The 20,454-nt window shown below is 34.9% G+C and overlaps 2 protein-coding genes across 3 annotated transcripts in view; both read left to right on the forward strand.

Annotated features, from left to right (window-relative positions):
• Positions 1-14,090, forward strand: part of LOC136413710 (terminal nucleotidyltransferase 5C) — a 37,922-nt gene extending 23,832 nt beyond the window's left edge. Inside the window, exons 2-7 of the mRNA XM_066397403.1 lie at positions 124-294; positions 585-753; positions 811-995; positions 1,054-1,469; positions 5,882-6,104; positions 8,705-14,090. Of these exons, the coding sequence (XP_066253500.1) occupies positions 124-294; positions 585-753; positions 811-995; positions 1,054-1,469; positions 5,882-6,104; positions 8,705-8,899 (1,359 nt within the window). The 3' untranslated portion in view covers positions 8,900-14,090. The remainder of the gene's footprint in view (positions 1-123; positions 295-584; positions 754-810; positions 996-1,053; positions 1,470-5,881; positions 6,105-8,704) is intronic.
• Positions 14,091-16,446: 2,356 nt separating this feature from the next.
• On the forward strand, positions 16,447-20,443 carry BckdhB (Branched chain keto acid dehydrogenase E1 subunit beta). 2 transcript variants are annotated; one of them, XM_066397567.1, is made up of 9 exons: positions 16,447-16,587; positions 18,512-18,664; positions 18,723-18,840; positions 18,891-19,053; positions 19,101-19,256; positions 19,563-19,734; positions 19,788-19,933; positions 19,993-20,079; positions 20,272-20,443. In XM_066397567.1, the coding sequence occupies exons 2-9, from the start codon at positions 18,544-18,546 to the stop codon at positions 20,410-20,412; spliced, it is 1,104 nt and encodes a 367-aa protein (XP_066253664.1). In that variant the 5' UTR covers positions 16,447-16,587; positions 18,512-18,543; the 3' UTR covers positions 20,413-20,443. The 2 variants fall into 2 exon arrangements, with proteins under 2 accessions (XP_066253664.1, XP_066253663.1); XM_066397566.1 differs by lacking the exon at positions 16,447-16,587 and having other exon boundaries at positions 18,377-18,664.
• The last annotated feature ends 11 nt before the right edge of the window (positions 20,444-20,454 follow it).

The raw sequence follows: 20,454 nt of genomic DNA on the forward strand, positions 1-20,454 counted from the left end.
CAACAGTGTAGCACTCTCGTTTCGCTAATTCAAATTCTTCAAACGTTCCATGTTTGCTTTACCACCCTCATGATTTGAATCGATTCCTACACAAAATTTAACCTCTGATATGCGTTGTTGCAGTGCAATCTGCTAGGAGAAGACACAGATGATGAGGATGTGGTACTAGGGGGGCACCATGAGTATGGGAGTCCTGAAGTCAAGGAAAATGTGTTTGATGAAGAGGCGCATGCGAGACTTGCCGTCCTGTCTTATGAACAAGTTTGCAGACTGAACGACGTTATGGAGGAAACAGTAAGTGCTTTTAAACAAGTCATTTTCATTATTTTCGGGATGCCAATATCTTATGATTTTTGCCATAAAATGAAAGCAAAGTGCTTCAAAAAAAAGACCCGGCACATCCTTAAGGGGCCTACAGAAATCACTGTTAGTATGGTGGAAAAAGCGAAACGTGAAAATACGCGATCATAACTACCTATAAAGGTGTAAAATTTACTTTATAGTTTAGGTAGTAAAAGCGACATTATACTGTCTTTTTTTGCCGAACAAGCAAATTTTTCAACTTCAACATCGTCTTATTTCAGATAAGTATCGTCGGGCGTGGCAACTTCCCCACACTAGAAGTGCGCCTCAGAGACCTAGTGGACATAGTCAGGGCGAAATTAGAGGGTGACCCCACGTCGGGTGGGGCAGGAATGCGGGTCCGTGATATCCGGCTAAACGGGGGTGCTGCATCCCACGTCTTGGCAGCCGGTAAGTTCCGCAACCACCTCTTAAAACCAATTTTTGAGGACATTGCTTTTGCTACAGGCCAAGACCAACCTTACAACGATGTAGACCTCATCTTTGGCGTGGAGCTGAGCTCGCCCCGGAACTTCGACAAAGTCAAAGCAGCGGTGCTGAGTTCATTGTACGACATGCTGCCCGATGGCGTCAGCCGGAAGCGAATATCCACATGCAGCCTCAAAGAAGCTTACGTCAGCAAAATGGTCAAGGTAAGCTTTTGCGGACAACTCGATGATGCGCGGTTGCGAAAGGAGATTTTCTGCGCAGGTGAACAACCCCTCAGACTCCGGAGACCGTTGGTCGCTGATCTCATTGGGCTGTCAGCGGGGCAGGGGTGTCGAGCTCAAGTTCGTTGATCGCATGCGCCGTCAGTTCGAGTTCAGTGTCGACTCGTTCCAGATCGTGTTGGACTCGTTGTTGTTATTCTACAGGTGCGCGGCAGGCGCCGGCGACGAGGGTGACGGCGGCACCCGAGCGCCCCCTATCAGCGAGAATTTCTACCCCACCGTAGTTGGGGAGTCGGTCTACGGGGATTTCCGCGAGGCGTTGCGTCATTTACAAAAACGACTGATTTCCACCACGCGGCCTGAGGAAATACGAGGAGGGGGGCTGTTGAAGTATTGCACGCTGCTGGTCAAGAACTATCGGCCCGCACATCCAGATTATATCAGGTCATTGGAAAGGTGAGTTCGAAATTAATTATTTTTCCGTTTCTGCGGCAAAAATTTCATTAAGGTCAGTTTACATTAGATTGCTCGAGTCAATTCAAACTAGTTATGTAACAGTGAGTTATAGAACACGTCTTCAAACTTAGTTCTTGGCACCAAGGAATATTACTTCTTGGCCGCTTTCACCTGTCTTGTATGCTGCAGTGTAAATTTTAAATTCATTACTGAATTTTCAACCTCTCAATCTTCCCACTGGAAGTCGATGTCATTGTACACTAATGGGCGCCAATAACACCGTGTCAATTTTTCCTTTATTTTAATTTAATGGTTTCTGACCCTCTTTTTGGTTTGCAATTGCAATTGTGATTCCACCATTGTATGTAGCATTTTGTAATCAATTAATGACAAATTTTTAACCCTACAAATCCACAGGGAACGAAACTCCAGAAGATTGAATTTTACGTGTAATTCTTATGATAAAGTGACTGCAGATTGATCAGCACTATAATGCAGTTTCGAACGGCTACTAAAAATCACTTTCAGATTCGGGAATCTTTTTCAACCCTTTTGCTATCATTTAAAATGAACAACTTAAAATCATTGCATTATCAGCCCTAAATCTTCCAGAGGGCGTTTTCCAACCCTTTACATCGAAGTGAATGGAGTCTCCAAGGAGATCAATTTCAGATAAAATTATTGTAACAATGAAGAGGCTGTAAGTTGATCGGCACACAGATTTTAAGTCACTTCGAAAGGTGATTTTCATTCTCTTGCGATGGTTTGATTTGAGTTCTGACCACTTCTTTAAATTAGACACTATTTTTATTATTATTTAGAGTTCTCGAGTGGTACCATTTAATGGCAACGAAGCGAGTGAGTAGACTAGTCCAGACTGTAATAGTAGGTAAGCAGTTTCTGAAAATTTTGAGTTCACCCTCATATATTTCAAGAAATTATAATTCAGCACCGAATTATCACCTCTCTCCTGCTTCTCAACCCTCTGGATTAAATTAGAAAAAAACTCCAAGCGGAAGAATTTCACATAGATTTCTTAATATGATGAAGTGGTTTTAAGCTTATTGGTTCCATAAGGCAATTTCAAGCGTAATTTCTAAAACTCAGTCGGTAGTTTTTTCAAATTAAGGATGAAAGCGCCTCCAAAGGGCTGATTGTCCGAATACCAAAAAATAGAGGAGTTTCATTTAAAATAAGGAAGTGTATGTCACGTACGGGGAGGTGGATCATGCGAGGGAGGGCATAGAGGCCACTTTTAACTTCTACCCCTAAAACGAGGGGGGGAGGGGGTCTCCGTTTGAACCTTTTTTCTAATGTGAAAAATAAAGATATTAGATGGGTGGTACGTTGTGAATGGAACAGCCTGTACAGCTTCGGAATAAATTTCTGAAGAAGAAAAATCTCTTCTCTAAACAAAAAACATTTTCAAGGTTTGTTTTTACTCCCAAACTTTCCTTGAAAACGTTGAAGTGAATATTCACAAAAATTAAACAGTCGATATCCGTGTAATTACAGAAATCGCTTAACCTTTCACCACACTGTTTTACACTGCTATTATGAAAGATAATTAACCACGGATATTTTCGGACATTCAATACGTAAAAGGCAAGGTAATTTTCAAGTGATGAATATACTTGTATCCTGGTATACGTGAACGTTAAAATACGTTTATACACCTGGTGTAATTCGATTTATTCAATTAGAACAAATGCAGTAATTCAGAACGAACGTGGCATTAAGTTCTACGGGCATCAATCTTTATTACGATCGTGAATCTGTGTAGTTTCGAGTTTCACTCGGTTACATGTATTTTTGTATAAGTAATTTTGATGCCGGATTGCGTAACTGCAACTGGAGCAAAGTATTTCCTTGTTCACAACCACATGAATAGCAGACATACGAAAGGGAATCTGACAGTGGTGGAAATGCATATGCGGTAAAATATCTATGGAAACCATGTACACGCGGAAAACTTTAATTTTTAATTTTTTTTCCCGTAAAATTTCCTTCTAAACGCTTCAAATCCATTGTCGTAAATGTTCAGAAGTTCAGAATTATTCAACTGCTCCAATAGAGGGTCGGATATGTGAGGTGAAACCACTCAGGGTTTTCAGATCAAATGGAAAATTTATTTTCCATCATAAATAATTTAAGTTTGGGATTAAATAATTTATAAAATTACAAAAGGGAAATTCGGAAATAAATTTGCTTTTTGTCATACCACTGATTGCAATTGATTATTACAGATAGATAGAGAATAAAGTTGAACATAAATAGCTGCAAAACAAAGCAGATAATTGAAGGAATTAAGCAAAAATTAGATTTGATTGAAATAAATGGATTAAAAACTTACTCATCGTTGAACAGAGGGATTATAACATAATTTTTTGAAGGTACATAAGTCTAACTTCTCCATTAGTTGCTGCTAAAATCCCGAACTTAAATATTTTTTTTTTAACTCTCATAACTAGACTTCATAATTCAAAACAAATTTCATTGGCATGCGGGTCTTTTATTGCAAGTTAGAGCTATTTCAACATAACTTTTCACAATTAAAAGTTAATTGTTTTTGACAACGAAAAGTAAAAAAGTTTAGCGCTACCAATGAAAAACTAATTTGTGGAATGCCTTTTCCAAAACCTCTTATAACCACGGTTTAAAAACAACAAATTCCATTAATGTAAGAGCTTCTTATTACAAATTAAAGAGGTTTAAACAATGTTTGAAGATTTCAAATAATTGTTGTTTTTGACAGCACTAAATAAGTTACAATAGAGACTAATTACTTCACTGAGCCTTTCATAATATATTCCAAGAAAATTCAAGAAAAAAAACTGAACGTCTGGACGGGGTGTAATTAATGTCGGGCGTTCTGAATATTCTGAATTTCTAGGTAATGAAATTCATAATATATAAAAGTACAATTTAGACAATTTTGGGGAGATAAATAATTAACTTCAGACACTGATTATTACACTGAATTTTCTATATCTTATTTCCAACAGAATCTGGAACAAAATAAACTAAAAATTGAACAATTTACACAATTTAGGGATGGTAGGTATGTAACTAATATTAAAGAATCTGACTGCAGCACCAAGCTTTGCATATTTTATTCCCAGGAGACTCTAGGACAAATAATGAAGTACAGAAGTTTTATACTCTACATGATAAATATCACTGATGTACTGAAAGACAATGAGACTCGTGTATAATATTGGATTTTAGAGGCTTTAAATAATAAAGTTAGGGGCCAACTAGTTAGTTAGTTTTCTAAAAAAATCTGGAAAACGTTCTGAAACTCTGAACTCGTTGTTGTCAATGTAGAGGAAGTAAAGAATTGGGCGCCGCGTTTTTCCCCAAAATATCATCGCATATTTTATCTTTAAATAGCAAATTCCATTGATTTTGACGTAGTTCCCACAGGCAGGTACTAAACAAGCGATAGTCTATTAGGTACTAAATTTGTAAAAAAATCCGGTGGCCTCAAATTTCATTAGCGCACGTATCTTCTTTTCAGCATTAGGAACATGTAAACATTTTAAATCAAAAACAATTAGTGATTTTACCATCCGAAATTTAAAGAGTGCGCCGACTCATCTCTTCAGTGTCCTTTCTTGCTCGACTGCTTTCATGTTTTTTTTTTTCGGTCTGGCCTCACCCATCTACGAAGATCCCAAATAGTCGGACAAGTGGAAACGACTTGTTTTTGAGATATTACAATATCAAAACCATTAATATGCCGTGCAAATAAAGTGCTATACCCTGGCATTGGACAGTTTACACAACCATTATTAATCTTCACTAGTTCTGAATCTTCACAGTTGGGGTTCAACCCATGGTGACCAGTTACCCATCGCCCTTGACCTTTCAAAAATAGCGATCCTTTCGCGTGTTTTAACCTTTACGATTAGGCTGGACGAAAGGCTGTTCCCTCGCCCCTAGGTCGGCTTGCAAAAAACCAATTGTCATCAGTTCTGGGTCAATGATATGCAATCGATAATAGTGTTCCAATCATGCATTTTTTTCTATATTCAGCACCTGAACTGGTGCTGTTGACCTGCTTATGCAATCTCAATCGAGAAGAAGCAAGATCACTCCCACGCTTGGTGCGTCTATTGGCGCACATTTGAATAAAACAGTGAAGAAATATCGCAATTAAATGCTTGACGTATTAAAAGTCTAGCAATGGCGACCTCGAAAGTAAAGTGAGAAAGTATTACATTCCAAGGAGATTGTTTGATCCAATTTAGCAAATTGCGTCATGCGGAGACATCGTTCTTTTTATTGCGGTTGGACTAACTCGTTCAGGACTCTACAAATTAAATTTGATGGTTCAATTTATTGAGGGGTACCTTTATGGACCTCCTTCAAAAGAATTATTTATTACTAATATTTTAATTCCGTTTCAGATACATGTGCTCACGCTTTTTCATTGACTTCTCCGACGTAGTGCAACAGCGATCGAAGCTGGAAACGTACTTGTGGAATCACTTCGGAAGTGTCCCTGAAGAATCTGCATCCAGACACAGATTCCTATTGCTCCTTCATGACGTGGTGGCGCAGAGCACGGTCTGTCTTATGGGACATGAGCGCAGGCAAACTTTGCAGCTCATTAAGAGTCTAGCTTGGCAGGTAAGCTTTTAATTTGGAAAATAAACTTAAATTTTCAAGACTATTTACAAAAATAAATACCCGCAGATGTAAGAAAAAATCCGTGAGCGTTAAATCTAGAGGTCAAGAAGGTCAGTTTTGTAATGGTTAGAGGAAGGAAATTCTTCGATAAGGTTAATTTTATTATCTTTTCTATATGATTTAACTTCGCGTGCACCAAAAGTATGATGCTAATTTTGGAAAACTCCGTGAGTATTAAATCAGGTGGTTAAGGAGGCAATTCGGTAATAATTCGAGAAGTTAGATGATAAATTCTGTTTAATGTACTTTTTGAGGTCGTTCTTTATACATATACGAAAAACATCATAAAAAGTATTCTTGCCGTTGATTGTGAAAAAATTTGTAAACTTTAAATTAGGAGGTTAGAAAGGCCGTTCTGCATCAAATTGAAGTAGTTCTATGGAAAATTCCATTTTAGGTACTTAGACGCACGTGGTACTATTCTCGTGATATGTTAAACAAACCCGTGCAATTTTCGTTTAATGATATGCTATATATATAACATATCTATTTCCAAATCTGGTGCTAAATTAGTGTCCGTCATATTAACTTTCAAAGTAACTGAAAAATGTTTTTCAAATTCATATCTAATCCATAATTCCTCATACATATTTACAGCGCTATTGTATAAATAAACTCCATTGCTTTAAATATATAAAAGAAAATCCCATCAATTTAGTGAGATAAAGTTATAATTTGTTTAAGTATTTTACATATTGGTTGAGGAATTTACATGTTATAAAATGACGTTATTTGCTGAACGATAAGTATTTGCATTTTAAATAGCGTAGAAGTATATAGATTCTTTACCGTCTGAGTAAATATTTAGCTGTTTAAGTGAGCAAAATATTCACAAAAATATTAGTAAGTTAATGGTGAGTAAACAGAATTAATGATTTATCCTATCAACAAATGAAAAAAATACTTGATTAAATATTATTATTTTTAGCCCATTTTTTCGTGTTTTATTCATTAACTCACAATTTACATAAAAATTCAAATAATCATATTATTATCGCATGGTAAATAGCTCTGTAACCATCTCGAAGCCACATTCTAGATAAGATTATGCTGAATTGAATTTTTTTGGCAAATTGGAAATTGATTAGCTAACCGGATATTTGTCCATCAAAGATAGTCCTATCAATTTTTTTATAACAGTTTTAAAATTGGAAATAATCATATACATCTTCAGTTAATATATATCATTTTCTTCTGAAATCTACTCACATGGATTAATGATAGTTGCCTTTGTCACTTTTGTTTTTCTTACAATAGTGTCATTATACTGTCACAACATAGTCTATATTATCTATTCTTCTATACTTCTTCGATACTGCCGCATGTATTCTCAAACATATTGTTTTCTTTGTTTTACGTGTGCTTTTCTACATTTATTTATAGATTCGTAATTCAGGTAAGTTCCCCTTAAAAATTCTTATCGTAAATGGCTTAAGTTAGATTTTGATAATTTTAGAATGGATTTTCATATAAGATCAGTTTAGCAGACACGAACACTCATTTTGCCAAAAACGTATGGAGGTTGTTCACAATAATAAATTTTAATTGTCACTTTTTTAACTTTAATTTTATTAATTTTTTCAAATATGATGTTGTGCTTTTTATAACGTAGGAAGAAAGAAAATTCAGTTTTCTTCATTTTGGTTTAAAATAATGTCATATATGTATATCTGAAACGTTAAAGGAATTATTAATTATTTTAGGAAAACCTGCATTCGTGGTTAAGTACCTAAGTGTTTAGCGTGCAATACTTTAATTAGTTACTTTTCTGTTTTATTTTGGATCTTGTTTAGTTTTTCTTGTGAATCTACTACTTCTTTGTTTCTTGCCTGCTTCTCTCACAAGTTGTTTATCTTTTTTTTTGTTTTCTCCTTTCCACTTAATTCTCTTTTAATTTTTTCTTTCTTATATATTCCTTTTTATTTTCTTTTAATTTAGTCAGTCTTTTTGCTTACGTTAATTCATATTCCCTACCTCACTTTTGATGTTCTTTATTTCTCTATTACTTCGCTTAAGCTTACAAATACTTTTTCAAATATTTTCTATATTTCTAAGAGAATATACAGGGGAATCAGAAGTGTCAATACATATCTCATGTTTTCCCGTAAAACAAATTCGTAAGAAAAGATCTGTTTTAACTCAACTTGATCCAAATTTTAGATTCTAGGATGAGGGAAAGAGATACGAAAATTTCTCAAAAATCAATTTTCAAATACTTTACGCATGCTCAAAATAATACACAGGAGACTAGGGTAGCCAAAGGCATAACTATTTTATTCTTTTTAATAAAACTAACTTTAAAATTTGTAAAAAATACATTTTGACTCTGAGCCATATCTGGGTTTCTTGGTAGAACGAAATATATATTTATCAACGATCCTGTCAAATATTTTACGCGTGCGCAAGTGAATGTATAAGGAGACTAAAGATTTAAAACGCCTATTGTTTACAGAAAAACAAACTTCAAAAAAATCGTTTAAAACTAATTTAGTTCTAACCTTTTGATTTCGAATATTGCTTAAACTTCCCCCTTGTTCCAGGTACTCTACCAAGACCAAACTCACCAACAGCAGCAACAGCAACAGCGCATTATGGCGGCGGCACCTGCGCAGACTGCAACAGCGCCTCCCCTGGTAATAGCCAATGGTTACCTGTATGCCCCCATCACGATAGCCACGCCCCCTTGCCAATATTGCGGCTGCGGATCCACGTGGATGACGTGCTGCAGCACGTGACCGGATCGCGAGATGTCGGACTTGTTCGATTAGATTCGAACAATCACGATCGATTTGCGGACGGAGCCGAAGTGAGCTGAGACTTGTAACACTATAACTTTTAACATCTAGTGCGTTTCTAGTAGTACTATGTTTGTTCTTTGGATGAGTTGTATGTTGTATATTAATTTTTCTTATGATAATAACGATGAATTAAAAAGGTTTTAGTATGCAATCAGCTTGTCCAAAAACAACACTACTAATATTGTTATTGTCTAGATATGATATAGACCTATGAATTTAGAGTGTAGTATTGAATTAATACTTAGCTCTACAATTTTTCCTTGCGTCTGAATGTTAGATGTATATAATGTAAAATACCTCTTGAATTCACGAGAAATTACTTTTTCCACTGTGTAAAAAATTTTTAGTGATGGAGCTGCTTTTTTACTCAATGCTGATTTTGATCTCACTTATGCTGCAGCAGCAAAACCAAAAAGCTCATCTCCATCTTGTGTATATTTTATAAGTTTATTCAAAAGGGTTCGCGCTAATAACAAGCAGGACTAAAAAACATTCCTAATAAGCAATTACAGTTTCAAAAATTGACTGAGAGGTTGAGAACGTTATTACAAAACGTCTAATATTACACTTCCTTGTTTAAAAATAATTATAAAAAAAATCTATTTCATTCCAAGGTACCTATCACACAGATGTGCAATCGTTTTCATTGAATTAATCATTTTTTGAATCGATTAATTCAGTTTTTCATTATCCCATTTTCCTCCTTTTGCAGTAAGGTGGCAATGTTAAATTGAAAAGCTGTCTTAGATCATTCAAAATTCTCTGAATACTTTATTTTTATTATAATAATAAATCCGAAACAATCTATTAAAAAAGTCACTGTGACAATGAATTTTGCTAGTCGTATAATCTATTGTTGCAGGCCTACTTTTTGAAAAACAGTCAGCCCTTTGACAAAGGAAAGTAAGGGCTGACTTATCACGTTTGGTGTAAGGCTGTGAATCAAATTTCTGGTTGTGTGTTGAGATTATTATTTTTGTCTGAAATATTATTATTTGTGGGAACTTTAAAATCTGAAGTATTTTGTTTTGCTGCGAGGGGGGGGGGGGGGAATCTGATTGTTGTCAATATTTTTAATTTAGAGAAAAAAATGTGAGTTAACATGAAAAACTATGTTCTCACAGAAAACTTTCAAAATTTTAGGTTAGTCTGCGTTGAACTCTCCTGCAATATTAGGTTAGTTCAAGAGTTCAACAGAATCAAATAGACGGAAAATGTGGAAAAAATCACCATATCAAAATTCTCATGAGTCCAGATTATCACTGCTTAGCAATTTTTGTTCATTTCAATTCATATTAGCTTGACAGAAGTACTGGATAATTTTTGTATACAGATCAATATTGAAAGATTAATACATACATAATATAATATTTCAGATCATTTGAAATTAAGTTTGGTAAAAATTTATATTAATTCCGTATGAGTTTCCGTTAACCTAATATAAATTTAATTTGCTTTCAGTTTCAAGATAAATCCCTAATCTGTTCAGAAAAAATAGTTTAACCATATGTACATATATATGTATATATATATATATAATCCTCAATTAATTCATGTTAACTTGATTGAATTAACATTGAAATCTTTGTGCAATTAAAATATTGCAATCACGTTAAAAAGAGACAGTCAACATTGCTGAAAATGTAAGATAATTAAAATTCATGTTAACTTGATGAATGCAATGAATAAATCTTTATTTTTTGTTAGAAAGTATTGTCCCTTAACACAGGTTAATATTGAAAGATTTCGGCAAAACTAAGATTAATTGAAAATACGTTTTTCAGTTCAAAATTAATGATGATTTCCAATGAATTTAAATTAGGTTATTTATCCGGAATTAAACTAACCCGACTCGACTGCAAGAACTTAAGTATGTTCTGGACGGTTAATAGACATCGTTTACGACCCATGGAAATCTTAAGAAAATATCGAAATTTATGATAACTTTGAACAAATTGAAGTTAACCCCATAGAATAATTGATAATTCACGTATTTTTACAAGAATTTGAGCAGTATCTGATTAATACGTGTTAAAGTTAACATAGCAAAACTTTGAAGTAATTTAAAATTCGCGTTAACAATTTTTTTTCTGATAACCTTTGTGACTTCAGGTTAACAAAATTCATAATTGTCATGTAATTCAAATTAACTTAATTGAAGGCACTAAAAATAGATTTCTTCAATAAGAAAGCTTTCGTCCTTCCTAGTTTAGGTTGATTGATCAAGTTGGTGTAAACATAGCAAGACTACTGGATATTTCGAAGTTTGTGTTAAACGTAAAGGATTTTTTTTCTTTTTTATGATTAGCGTCCAAAATTCATGTCTCCTTCTTAGAAGAGGTATATGTTATTGTCAAGTTAGATTAGGTTAACGCAAAACTTCTGAAACTCTTCTACACTATCTGCATGTAGATACATTTCTTTGAATCAGTGCAGGTTAACTTTTCGGAAGAAATGGTCAACACGCTGTATTTTCAATTATACTCGGTGACACGAAAATTCCAATATCTAGAAGTGATGGAAATTTTTTTAACAAAGTTGGCAAACAACTTTAGCTAGTCGAAGGCGTTTTCAAAGAAAAGACCGAAAAATACACAATTTTTAATTCATAATGTATTGAGCTCCTATTTACACTTACTCTTCGCAACAATGATTCCACTAGATGGTTGATATCTTGAAGAACAGCATTCAAAATAATCAGAAATTCGTGCCGGAGAGCTTCCATTATCCCAGTTCTTTAGTTTTCTTCCTATGATATTCTATACATATTCAATTGTTAGGAGATCGGGGCAGTTTTGGCAAAAGATTGACCTGAACCTAAGAATAACTGAAGGTGTCTGCCAATATGGATAAAAAAATCCACGCACGATTCGGTAGTTTTTTCCTATAATGTCAGGAAATCAAAAGTAAAAATTAACATATAAAGGAATTTTGAAATGTGTGTTATTTGAATGGGTTCAACTGAACTTAAAGTTGAAAGTAAACGGTTTTTGCAAGACCAAGTTAACATGATTTAGAATAATTGACAATGCTAACAGATATTCTCCTTTCTTTTTAAGAACTCTCAAATTCCATTTCAGAACACTTCAAATTTGTTATAAATTTATTTTTATTTCAAAATGTATGTTCAATCCTGGTTAATCTGATGGACGTAATAGACAATTAGTGTCTGCCGAACATCGAAAGGCTCCGGTTAGTTAGAAGTAAATTTAACATTGTTCGAATCCCTACTGGTTAATGTTGGATTTGAAGGGAGAAAGTGAGAATCACGTGATTCCAGTTACACAAGTTTGCAGGAAAAGCGAAGAAAAATCGTTTTTGGACAGTTGGAGTGAAAGGAATGAAACGTTCCAAAAGGCAAAGGGGAAATTATACTTTTGCAGGGAATATTTCCAACCATTTCTGAGATGTCAATTTGGAAGTTGTACTCTCAAGGACTTTCTTTATTGCCCACGTTCGTTTTACTTCAGAAAAAAACAAAATGCAAGTAATCTCCACTATAATTTACCGAGTTCACTTACAATTGTAAACGTTCAATTTATGCGTAACAAAACCCTAAATTACTATATAGGCATAATAACCACATTTATATTACCCAGAAGCTTTAAAAAGAGTTATGCAGTCACAGCCACGCCCACTTAAAGGTCACTGAAACCTGCAGTTGGTCTTAAAAAATTATCTATTTAATCCTTCTGTGCTTCAGTCTCTTTAAACTTTGCTGTGGATGATTATTTGTCTCTATTATTTAACTACCGTATATCATTAAAAATCAATTACCAAGATTGATTACACGCTCCAAGCGCTTATACAGACAATATAGATCCTTTTTAATCATCTTTTTGATGGCATTAATTTCCATCATGCTAGACGACAATCAGGCAACTTCCTCCCCTCAAAAACCAGGAGTACTTTCGCTCAAATTGAAAAGTTTAATAATACTTCTAGGGCTAGGAATATCACTAAGTCACTTCTAAGGTTATATTCCACACGAGTGTGCATTACACGGTAAATTTGAATGTGGAGTAAAAAGCGTTCTTGGTTGGGTAACAGCGCTTAAGTCACGAACCGCTTCATCCCATTTAAATTGAACGAAAGTGAATGTGAGCTCTTGTAAATATTATAAACCTGTTTTACTTAACAATAAGAAAATGCGTTGTGTATGTTACACTGATGTTGATACGAGGTTACTCTCCATCTCTCTAATCTATTACTATTATTACTGACTTAAGTTCAGTCTAGTTTAAGATACTTAGAATAGTTAGGTATAATTCTCTATCATTATTACTATTATTATTACTCTAATTAATCTAGATTTTACTGTTTGGTTTTAATAAGACTCTTATTTCCCTCCTCATCTTTTCTTACAGGAGACTCAGAAGCATATCTTTACTACACTTCACTTCCACTGACTATTTAAATCTAGTTGTCATCTCATGTAGCATGTAATACGTAGTTTATCCCATAGTTAATGTTAAAAATTTCGTTACTGAATGCTTTACTCTTTTGCAGTTACCAAAAACGGTGAATCCGTATTATAAAGGGCCCGTTTTCTGGTAAATAATACGTAATAAATTTGAACTTATTGAAGCAGACAAACCGGCCCTACTCGATGTGTGCGTAAAGTGTATGTTGTGCCATTAAAATTTTATCTTAATGTATATTAAATATAATAGAGGAGATAGGGTTACAAAGCATAATACAGTATTAAACGAAGTGTCTTTATAAGCAAAAGATTGGTGTAACAGTATCTATCTAGTGAAGTTTAAAGTTGGTTGAATGTGGGCTTCACAAGATTTAATACATTTTTAAATTAAAATTTCACAAAAAAAAACACAAAAAAAATGTATTTTTAGAGCAACAAGGTTATTATGACATAGTTCTGAACGAATACCCACTATATGAGTAATTTTAAGTCGAGATTCACCGTTATTTTAAAAAAATATAGTTATTATCATGCAGAGATAATAAAATCTATTCTAAGGTAATATAAGAGATATCTATTTTGATTGAGGAAACTATATGTTAAACGGAGGACTTGCCCTGTATATTTTTATTGTTCTCAACGCCGAGTCCTCCTGTATAATAAAATTAAAAAACTATAAAAACCAATAAAAGTGTCTCAAAGTAACATTTGTTTTTATCGTCTTCTTCTGATACGACGATGATAGTATAAGCATATATTCAAACGACTGAGTTTCAATCACATTTGCCTCCTACTGATATCTCCTTGACCCTTTTTTTATTTTATTTATTACGGTATTGAAAAGGTTGAGACTCGAACTATCACTTTCACTAAAAATGCTAAATAGTTATGCTTTATCTTTAATTGAAATCTTGTAACGATTTTTCAAAGATTATTAACTTTATGAATCATAGTGATTTATTCTTTTCATCATAGTCAATTGACGCGTACGAGATATGCTCTGAGCTTAATTATTTTCTCATTGGCAATTATTAGTTTAAATTAATCTACAGAATCCTCAATTCCTACTTCTCACATATTTTCAGCAATTATGAATCTCATTAACTTTTTTTAAATATTTTGCTCCATTGCTTAGTTTCACTATTTAAGGGAGATTTGTCCTATTACTGTTATTTACCATTCATGGAACTGAGAACTTCACCTCTAAATACTTATCTTTCCTGCAATTTACTTTCCAAATGGCTGGAAGGAATGCTAAAAGTTTTATTAAATTGTTTACGTTCCTGGAAAGAAATTACTCTGAAAAAAATTTGTTGGGTATTAACGTAAATCTTCAGGTGAATCAACCACCAATTCTTCAAATAAGAAAATAGCTTCAAAAGTTTTGCATCACCTTGATTCTTGGATATTTTATAATGTGACATAAACAATGTATATAATATTTATTTATTAATGAATTTTATATATGCTACCATTCTTTTGCAACAGCAATAACAAACTCCTGGGTGGTTCTTGAAGGATTTCTTTGAAACTTAACAGCTCTGGAAAGCTATCTCAAGCATGTTCTATAGAGTCCATGTCAGGCGATAAAGCAGGCCAATATAAACGGTTGATTCCAATTAACTAATTCTATTGTCGAAAGACTAAGATCCTGGAAAGATAACAGAAGAGCCATGAAGTGTTGTAACTGTATTGTATCAAATTATTATCTCAAAAATGTTGCAAAACATCTCATCAAGGATGAAAATTTAGGAAATAAAAAATGTGCCAAATACTCTTTCGTGAACTGAAAACAATGTTGCCAAATCATTTTTAGTTTCCAAGTTATTATGGAAAAACAAATCATAGCGATAGTACTGCTTCTTGAGGTACTCCCGCTTCCACGATTCTGTATGTTGAATAACAGTCGTCCAGTTTGATCCCGAATTCCCTGTTGTCGACTGAAGATCCGGCGAGTTCAACTAGTGAGATTGGAAAAAGTGATTATTTTATAAATTCATTAGCTGCGCACGGCGGTGAGAAATTCCAGACGTCTTAATTATCGACACGCCATCTGTGTGCCAAGAAGGGATTTACATCTGCGATAGCTAAGCTGTAAGGGCGAAAGTTGTCTCGAGCCATATCCTTAGTACGGGAGTTTATGGACGATCAATGAGGCAATAGGGGTGTTAGATCCAACAGCAATTCCAGTTGTAAAATCCACCAGCATTCAGGTTTAACACAGGGTGTCAGGATTCCTTCTTTAATGTCTATAAAAAATTGCTTCATCGGCAGCAGCCAGCTGATGAATTCACACTGTTTAGAAATTATGCAAGAAATTGTGACATTTTATTTAAAATCCTTTACAATACACCTGTAGCAGCTGCCATTATGCAAATTACATCACCGGTTGATTGATGTAAACCGCAGGAGCGTACTTGAGGACCATTTCTGAAAAAACTCACACCAAAAGCCTTTTGGTGAGGCAATTGTGGCGTTTCAAAGAGCAAGCAGTAAAAATGCGCAAATTTGCAAATACCTACCTCGGGACATTTATTTTGTGTGAAGAATTTCTTAGGTTGGTGCCTAATGGTAATGGATTAATTAAAGCGGCTTAAGTGCAATAATTGACGCTCATTACAGGTCGTTTATTCACGGTTTTTATAACTCTTAATTTCAGCGGTGAACTTGCTTAACTGGGTCGGCGTAACGAATTCTTCATCGCCGCCAGTGGTCGTCATCTTCAAGAGTTTTTACACGGTAACCCTCACATTTTCTCTTTTGAAGATATTCGAGCACATGCAGAAACGAATTTACATTCAAACGACATCTAATCGAGCGTATACCAAGTCTAGACCAAACGAGCAACGTATAGCTGATGGTAACCCAGTTACCACAGTTACTTTTACTCGACAAGGCCGCTGGTTGGCCTGAATACCTAATGACGTAAGCGGATATGCTAGCAAAGTTTGATGTGCTCAGATGATTCCGAAAGTGAAAATACCTGCGCACGTTCCTCGTGCTCAAATGCCTATGAACGCAGGAGAATTTCATATCTGTGAGGTAGAAATGTTGCGACACGGATACCTCTGTTTGTAAAATTTCCTATCAAGTTAGGAAACGAGAAATATTCGAAATTTTTATGCATTTAACATTACCGCACGTACGGATTCACGGCTTGATTGAATTGACTGGAAATCAAGTCAAGTCGAGTAATTTCATGGTCACCTAATCTGCAACACCGTGTATAACATCATGGTAACCATACGTGAAGTGCGTCCAAAAATGTAGGGTCACCCATGAAATGTTCAAAAATGCCCAAAATTGAAACAAAAGTGTAAATTTAATATATTTTTGCTTACAACATCCATTCGCTGAAATTATATGCCACACTGTTTACTTATTCAATTTCGCAGAAGAAAATAAACAAATAATTGATCATTTTATTCGTCCAATAGTACAAGATGGCGCACCGAAAAGTTTCCTCTCAGGTTTTTTTCTTGTAAACGCATAAATAAAAATATGCTCAGACACGTAAACCTTAGTTTTCAGGGGAACATATTTTGTACCTAATTGCAGTCCCTCTGCTCCAATCTCTACGGAGAGGTGGCTGTCACCCTTAAATCTTAAATGGAAAGGGGAGCAAGTGATATCTTATTTTAAAGGGAATTAAATTGACTTTGTTATGGGATCTTTGTCGTATCATTTGGTCGATAAATAAAATGCAAAAAAAGAGTATTAATAACCTGCGATTATCAGTTTGCTTCTCGCAAAAGCAGATTGATTGGGATCATATTGAATGGTCCCCAAGATCTCCTGATTTGTTACCATTGGACTTCTTCTTGTGGGAAAATTTGAAATAAAAAATTTATGCAGCCAAACTCAATTTTTTACAAGACTTGAGAAAATGAATATTGTAGAAGACCACTGTGGAAATTTGTTGACTCCTGAAGAAAGGAGACAAATACAAATTTCACATCAAATGGTCAGAAAGAAAAATTGCTGCAAAAGTAGGTCGCTGAAAAACATTGGCTCACAATGTTATTAGCAGCGTTTGTAAAATCTACCAAAAGCAAGAAACCGGGCACTCAAGCAAACTATCAAAGCGAGATGAAAGAAACATTTTAAGGAAAGCCGTTCAAAAAAAAAAGTCATTAATGAAAATTGTATCCGAACTTCCAGTAAACGTATGCAAAAAAATATAAGAAAAGAAGAGCAAAACAATTCTTGTCCCGGCGCCAATACGGTAGAAGCTCGTTTATGCCTTGGGCAGGGTTTTCTTTCAACGGTCCGACCATTGTCGCTTTTCTATCAAGTAAAATAAACAATTAAGTATTTCTCCCCAATGACAACCTTTTGCTTGTTGGTGACTTTTTGGCAGAGCTTAATTACCCAGCAGGATAATGCTCCAATTCACATGACTCATACAACAAAACAATAGTTTTCAGAACCGCAACATCAATGTCATGGAGTGACCCGCGGAAAGTCCAGATCTAAATTCAATGGAGAATTATGAGGAAGTGAAGAAAACAATTGCTGAAGCATTTCTCCTTAAATTTTCCAAGGGTTAATGGAAAGTATGAAAGACCGAGTATTTAACGTCATACATAGTAAAGGGGAAACCATACTATTGCGAATGTAATTTGACCAAAAATTTATGTGATCCATATTTTGGACACAAATTTTTCATTTTACAGTTATAAAAATGTCAAATTGACCCAAAATCTATTAATTATTTGTATATATATATTTTTTTCAAGTTCTTTGAAATAAGTTATTTTTGTTATAAATTCGTTTTATGAATTCTATACTTTTTAGATGCACCTTATACCGCAGCCAAACAACAACTGCCTATAACCGTATTGATAACAATGCTGAATAAATAATAAAAAATACGTCACATAAAATCCGAGGCTAATTTCACAACTTAATTAGGAGTCTAATGCCGAAAGGGCGAAAACGAGCTAAATACGAAAATCATGGACAGCTCGAATTTCATGTGCTTTTAGCCACCCTCAAAATCAGAGACCTTCATTCTTAGTTTACATTCTGATACCCTCGTATTTGGTTAAATATTCGAAACCTTAACACTATAGCTCTCTATCAAGCCACTATGATAAACAATTTGATGATAAGTATAGTTACAGAAACACACAGTTGTGGTACTCCAGGGTGCAAGATGGTACTGAAAAGTGTGAAGAAATTTGGGGAATTGTTGCAAATTGTGAGTGTGAGGGAGGTTCCAAGACGGTGCAGCAGTCATTTCGTGTATAGTCCAGATACAAATGTGACTATCAAAGGTAGGTAAAATGTATTCATTATTCTCATAATTGGATTTGAATACATTTTTAAACTTAGGTGAACGGGCCAAAATGAATATGTTTCAAGCCGTTAACAACGCCTTGGAGACAGCCCTCAAAAGTGACCCAAAATCGATCATTTTCGGAGAGGACGTTGGCTTTGGTGGGGTCTTCAGGTAATCGATAACCAATCAATGTTCCGTACTTGTAATCAAATGCTGTGCAGGTGCACCCTGGATCTCCAAAAGAAATACGGCAAACAACGAGTTTTCAACACCCCCCTGTGCGAGCAAGGCATCATCGGTTTCGGGATAGGGGTAGCAGTAGCTGGCTCCACAGCCATAGCAGAAATTCAATTTGCCGATTACATATTTCCAGCTTTTGATCAGGTAGCAATGATCCTCATCATAATCAGGGATATTTCAGTGGTTTTTAGTTAGTAAATGAAGCAGCCAAATATAGATACCGAAGCGGGGATCTCTTCGATTGCGGCAAGTTGACTGTTAGAGCCCCTTGTGGGGCAGTTGGGCACGGCGCTTTGTATCACTCACAAAGCCCTGAGGCATACTTCGCGCATACACCAGGACTGAAGGTATATTGAGCGTCCAAACACTCGCATTTGAATGTCCCATTCAATCATCAAAAGATCTTTCAATTCCTGTAGTTGAATGAAATAGATAGTTCAGCATTTGGTCGCATTAGATTTATAACATTTTCATTAATAGTGGAAGTGAGATGGTGGGTAGCAACACGTTCGTTGTTGGACCAAAAGATGATCCTTAAAAAATAAAGGTTTACATCTTTTTGGAAATTTTTTGTACTGCAAAAGTCTTTAAGATTTTTTGGGACGATTATTAAAAAATCACCCTGTACTCTGCTACATAAGATAATGTCCTAGATTGTAGTTCCTCGAGGTCCAATCAAGGCCAAAGGCCTCCTACTTAGTTGTATTAGAGATCCAGATCCTTGCATAGTATTCGAACCTAAAGTACTCTATAGGGCAGCAGTGGAGGAAGTGCCTGTAGAAGACTACCAACTGCTTATAGGGAAAGCTGATGTACTCGTTAAGGGTAAATACTACTGGATCGGGTACATAAATGTCATAAAATGTTGTGGGGTTTAGGATCAGATATAACAATGATCGGTTGGGGAACTCAAGTACACGTTCTCAAAGAAGTAGCAGGAATTTTAAAGGAAAAACACAAAGTGTCTGCGGAAGTTATAGATTTAGTGTCCATTCTTCCTTGGGATGTGGAGACTATTTGCAAAGTAAGTGACTAATTTAGATTTAAAAAAATGCCTTTTTGTTCACTCAAATTTTGCTTTAGTCTGCCTCAAAAACAGGAAGGGTGTTAGTTTCCCATGAAGCACCTTTGACGAATGGATTTGGGGCAGAAATAGCAGCCACGATACAGGTATATATTTACCTATTTTAGTTTCCTCAAGACCAATAAATCTAAGTAGGTACTGGAAACTTTCTCTAAAGGAGAATTTCCATGACCAACTCTTATTTTATTATTCCACCTTCTATGGGGAATTATTCTTATGGAAAAAATATCTGTTCGTTTTTTCTTATCTATTTTGTAACAACCAGAATTCTATTTCAGGAAAATTGTTTTCTCAACCTATTAGCTCCCGTGGTGAGAGTTACTGGGGCTGACACTCCATTTCCTCACATTTATGAGCCATTCTATTTGCCGACCAAGTGGAGGTGTTTGGATGCAGCTTTAAAACTATTAGATTACTAATAAAGCAATGTAATTTTATCCAACAAATACTGAGGTTCGATT

This window comes from Euwallacea similis, chromosome 15 (assembly GCF_039881205.1).
Source record: "Euwallacea similis isolate ESF13 chromosome 15, ESF131.1, whole genome shotgun sequence".
In the NCBI taxonomy this organism is placed as follows: domain Eukaryota; kingdom Metazoa; phylum Arthropoda; class Insecta; order Coleoptera; family Curculionidae; genus Euwallacea; species Euwallacea similis.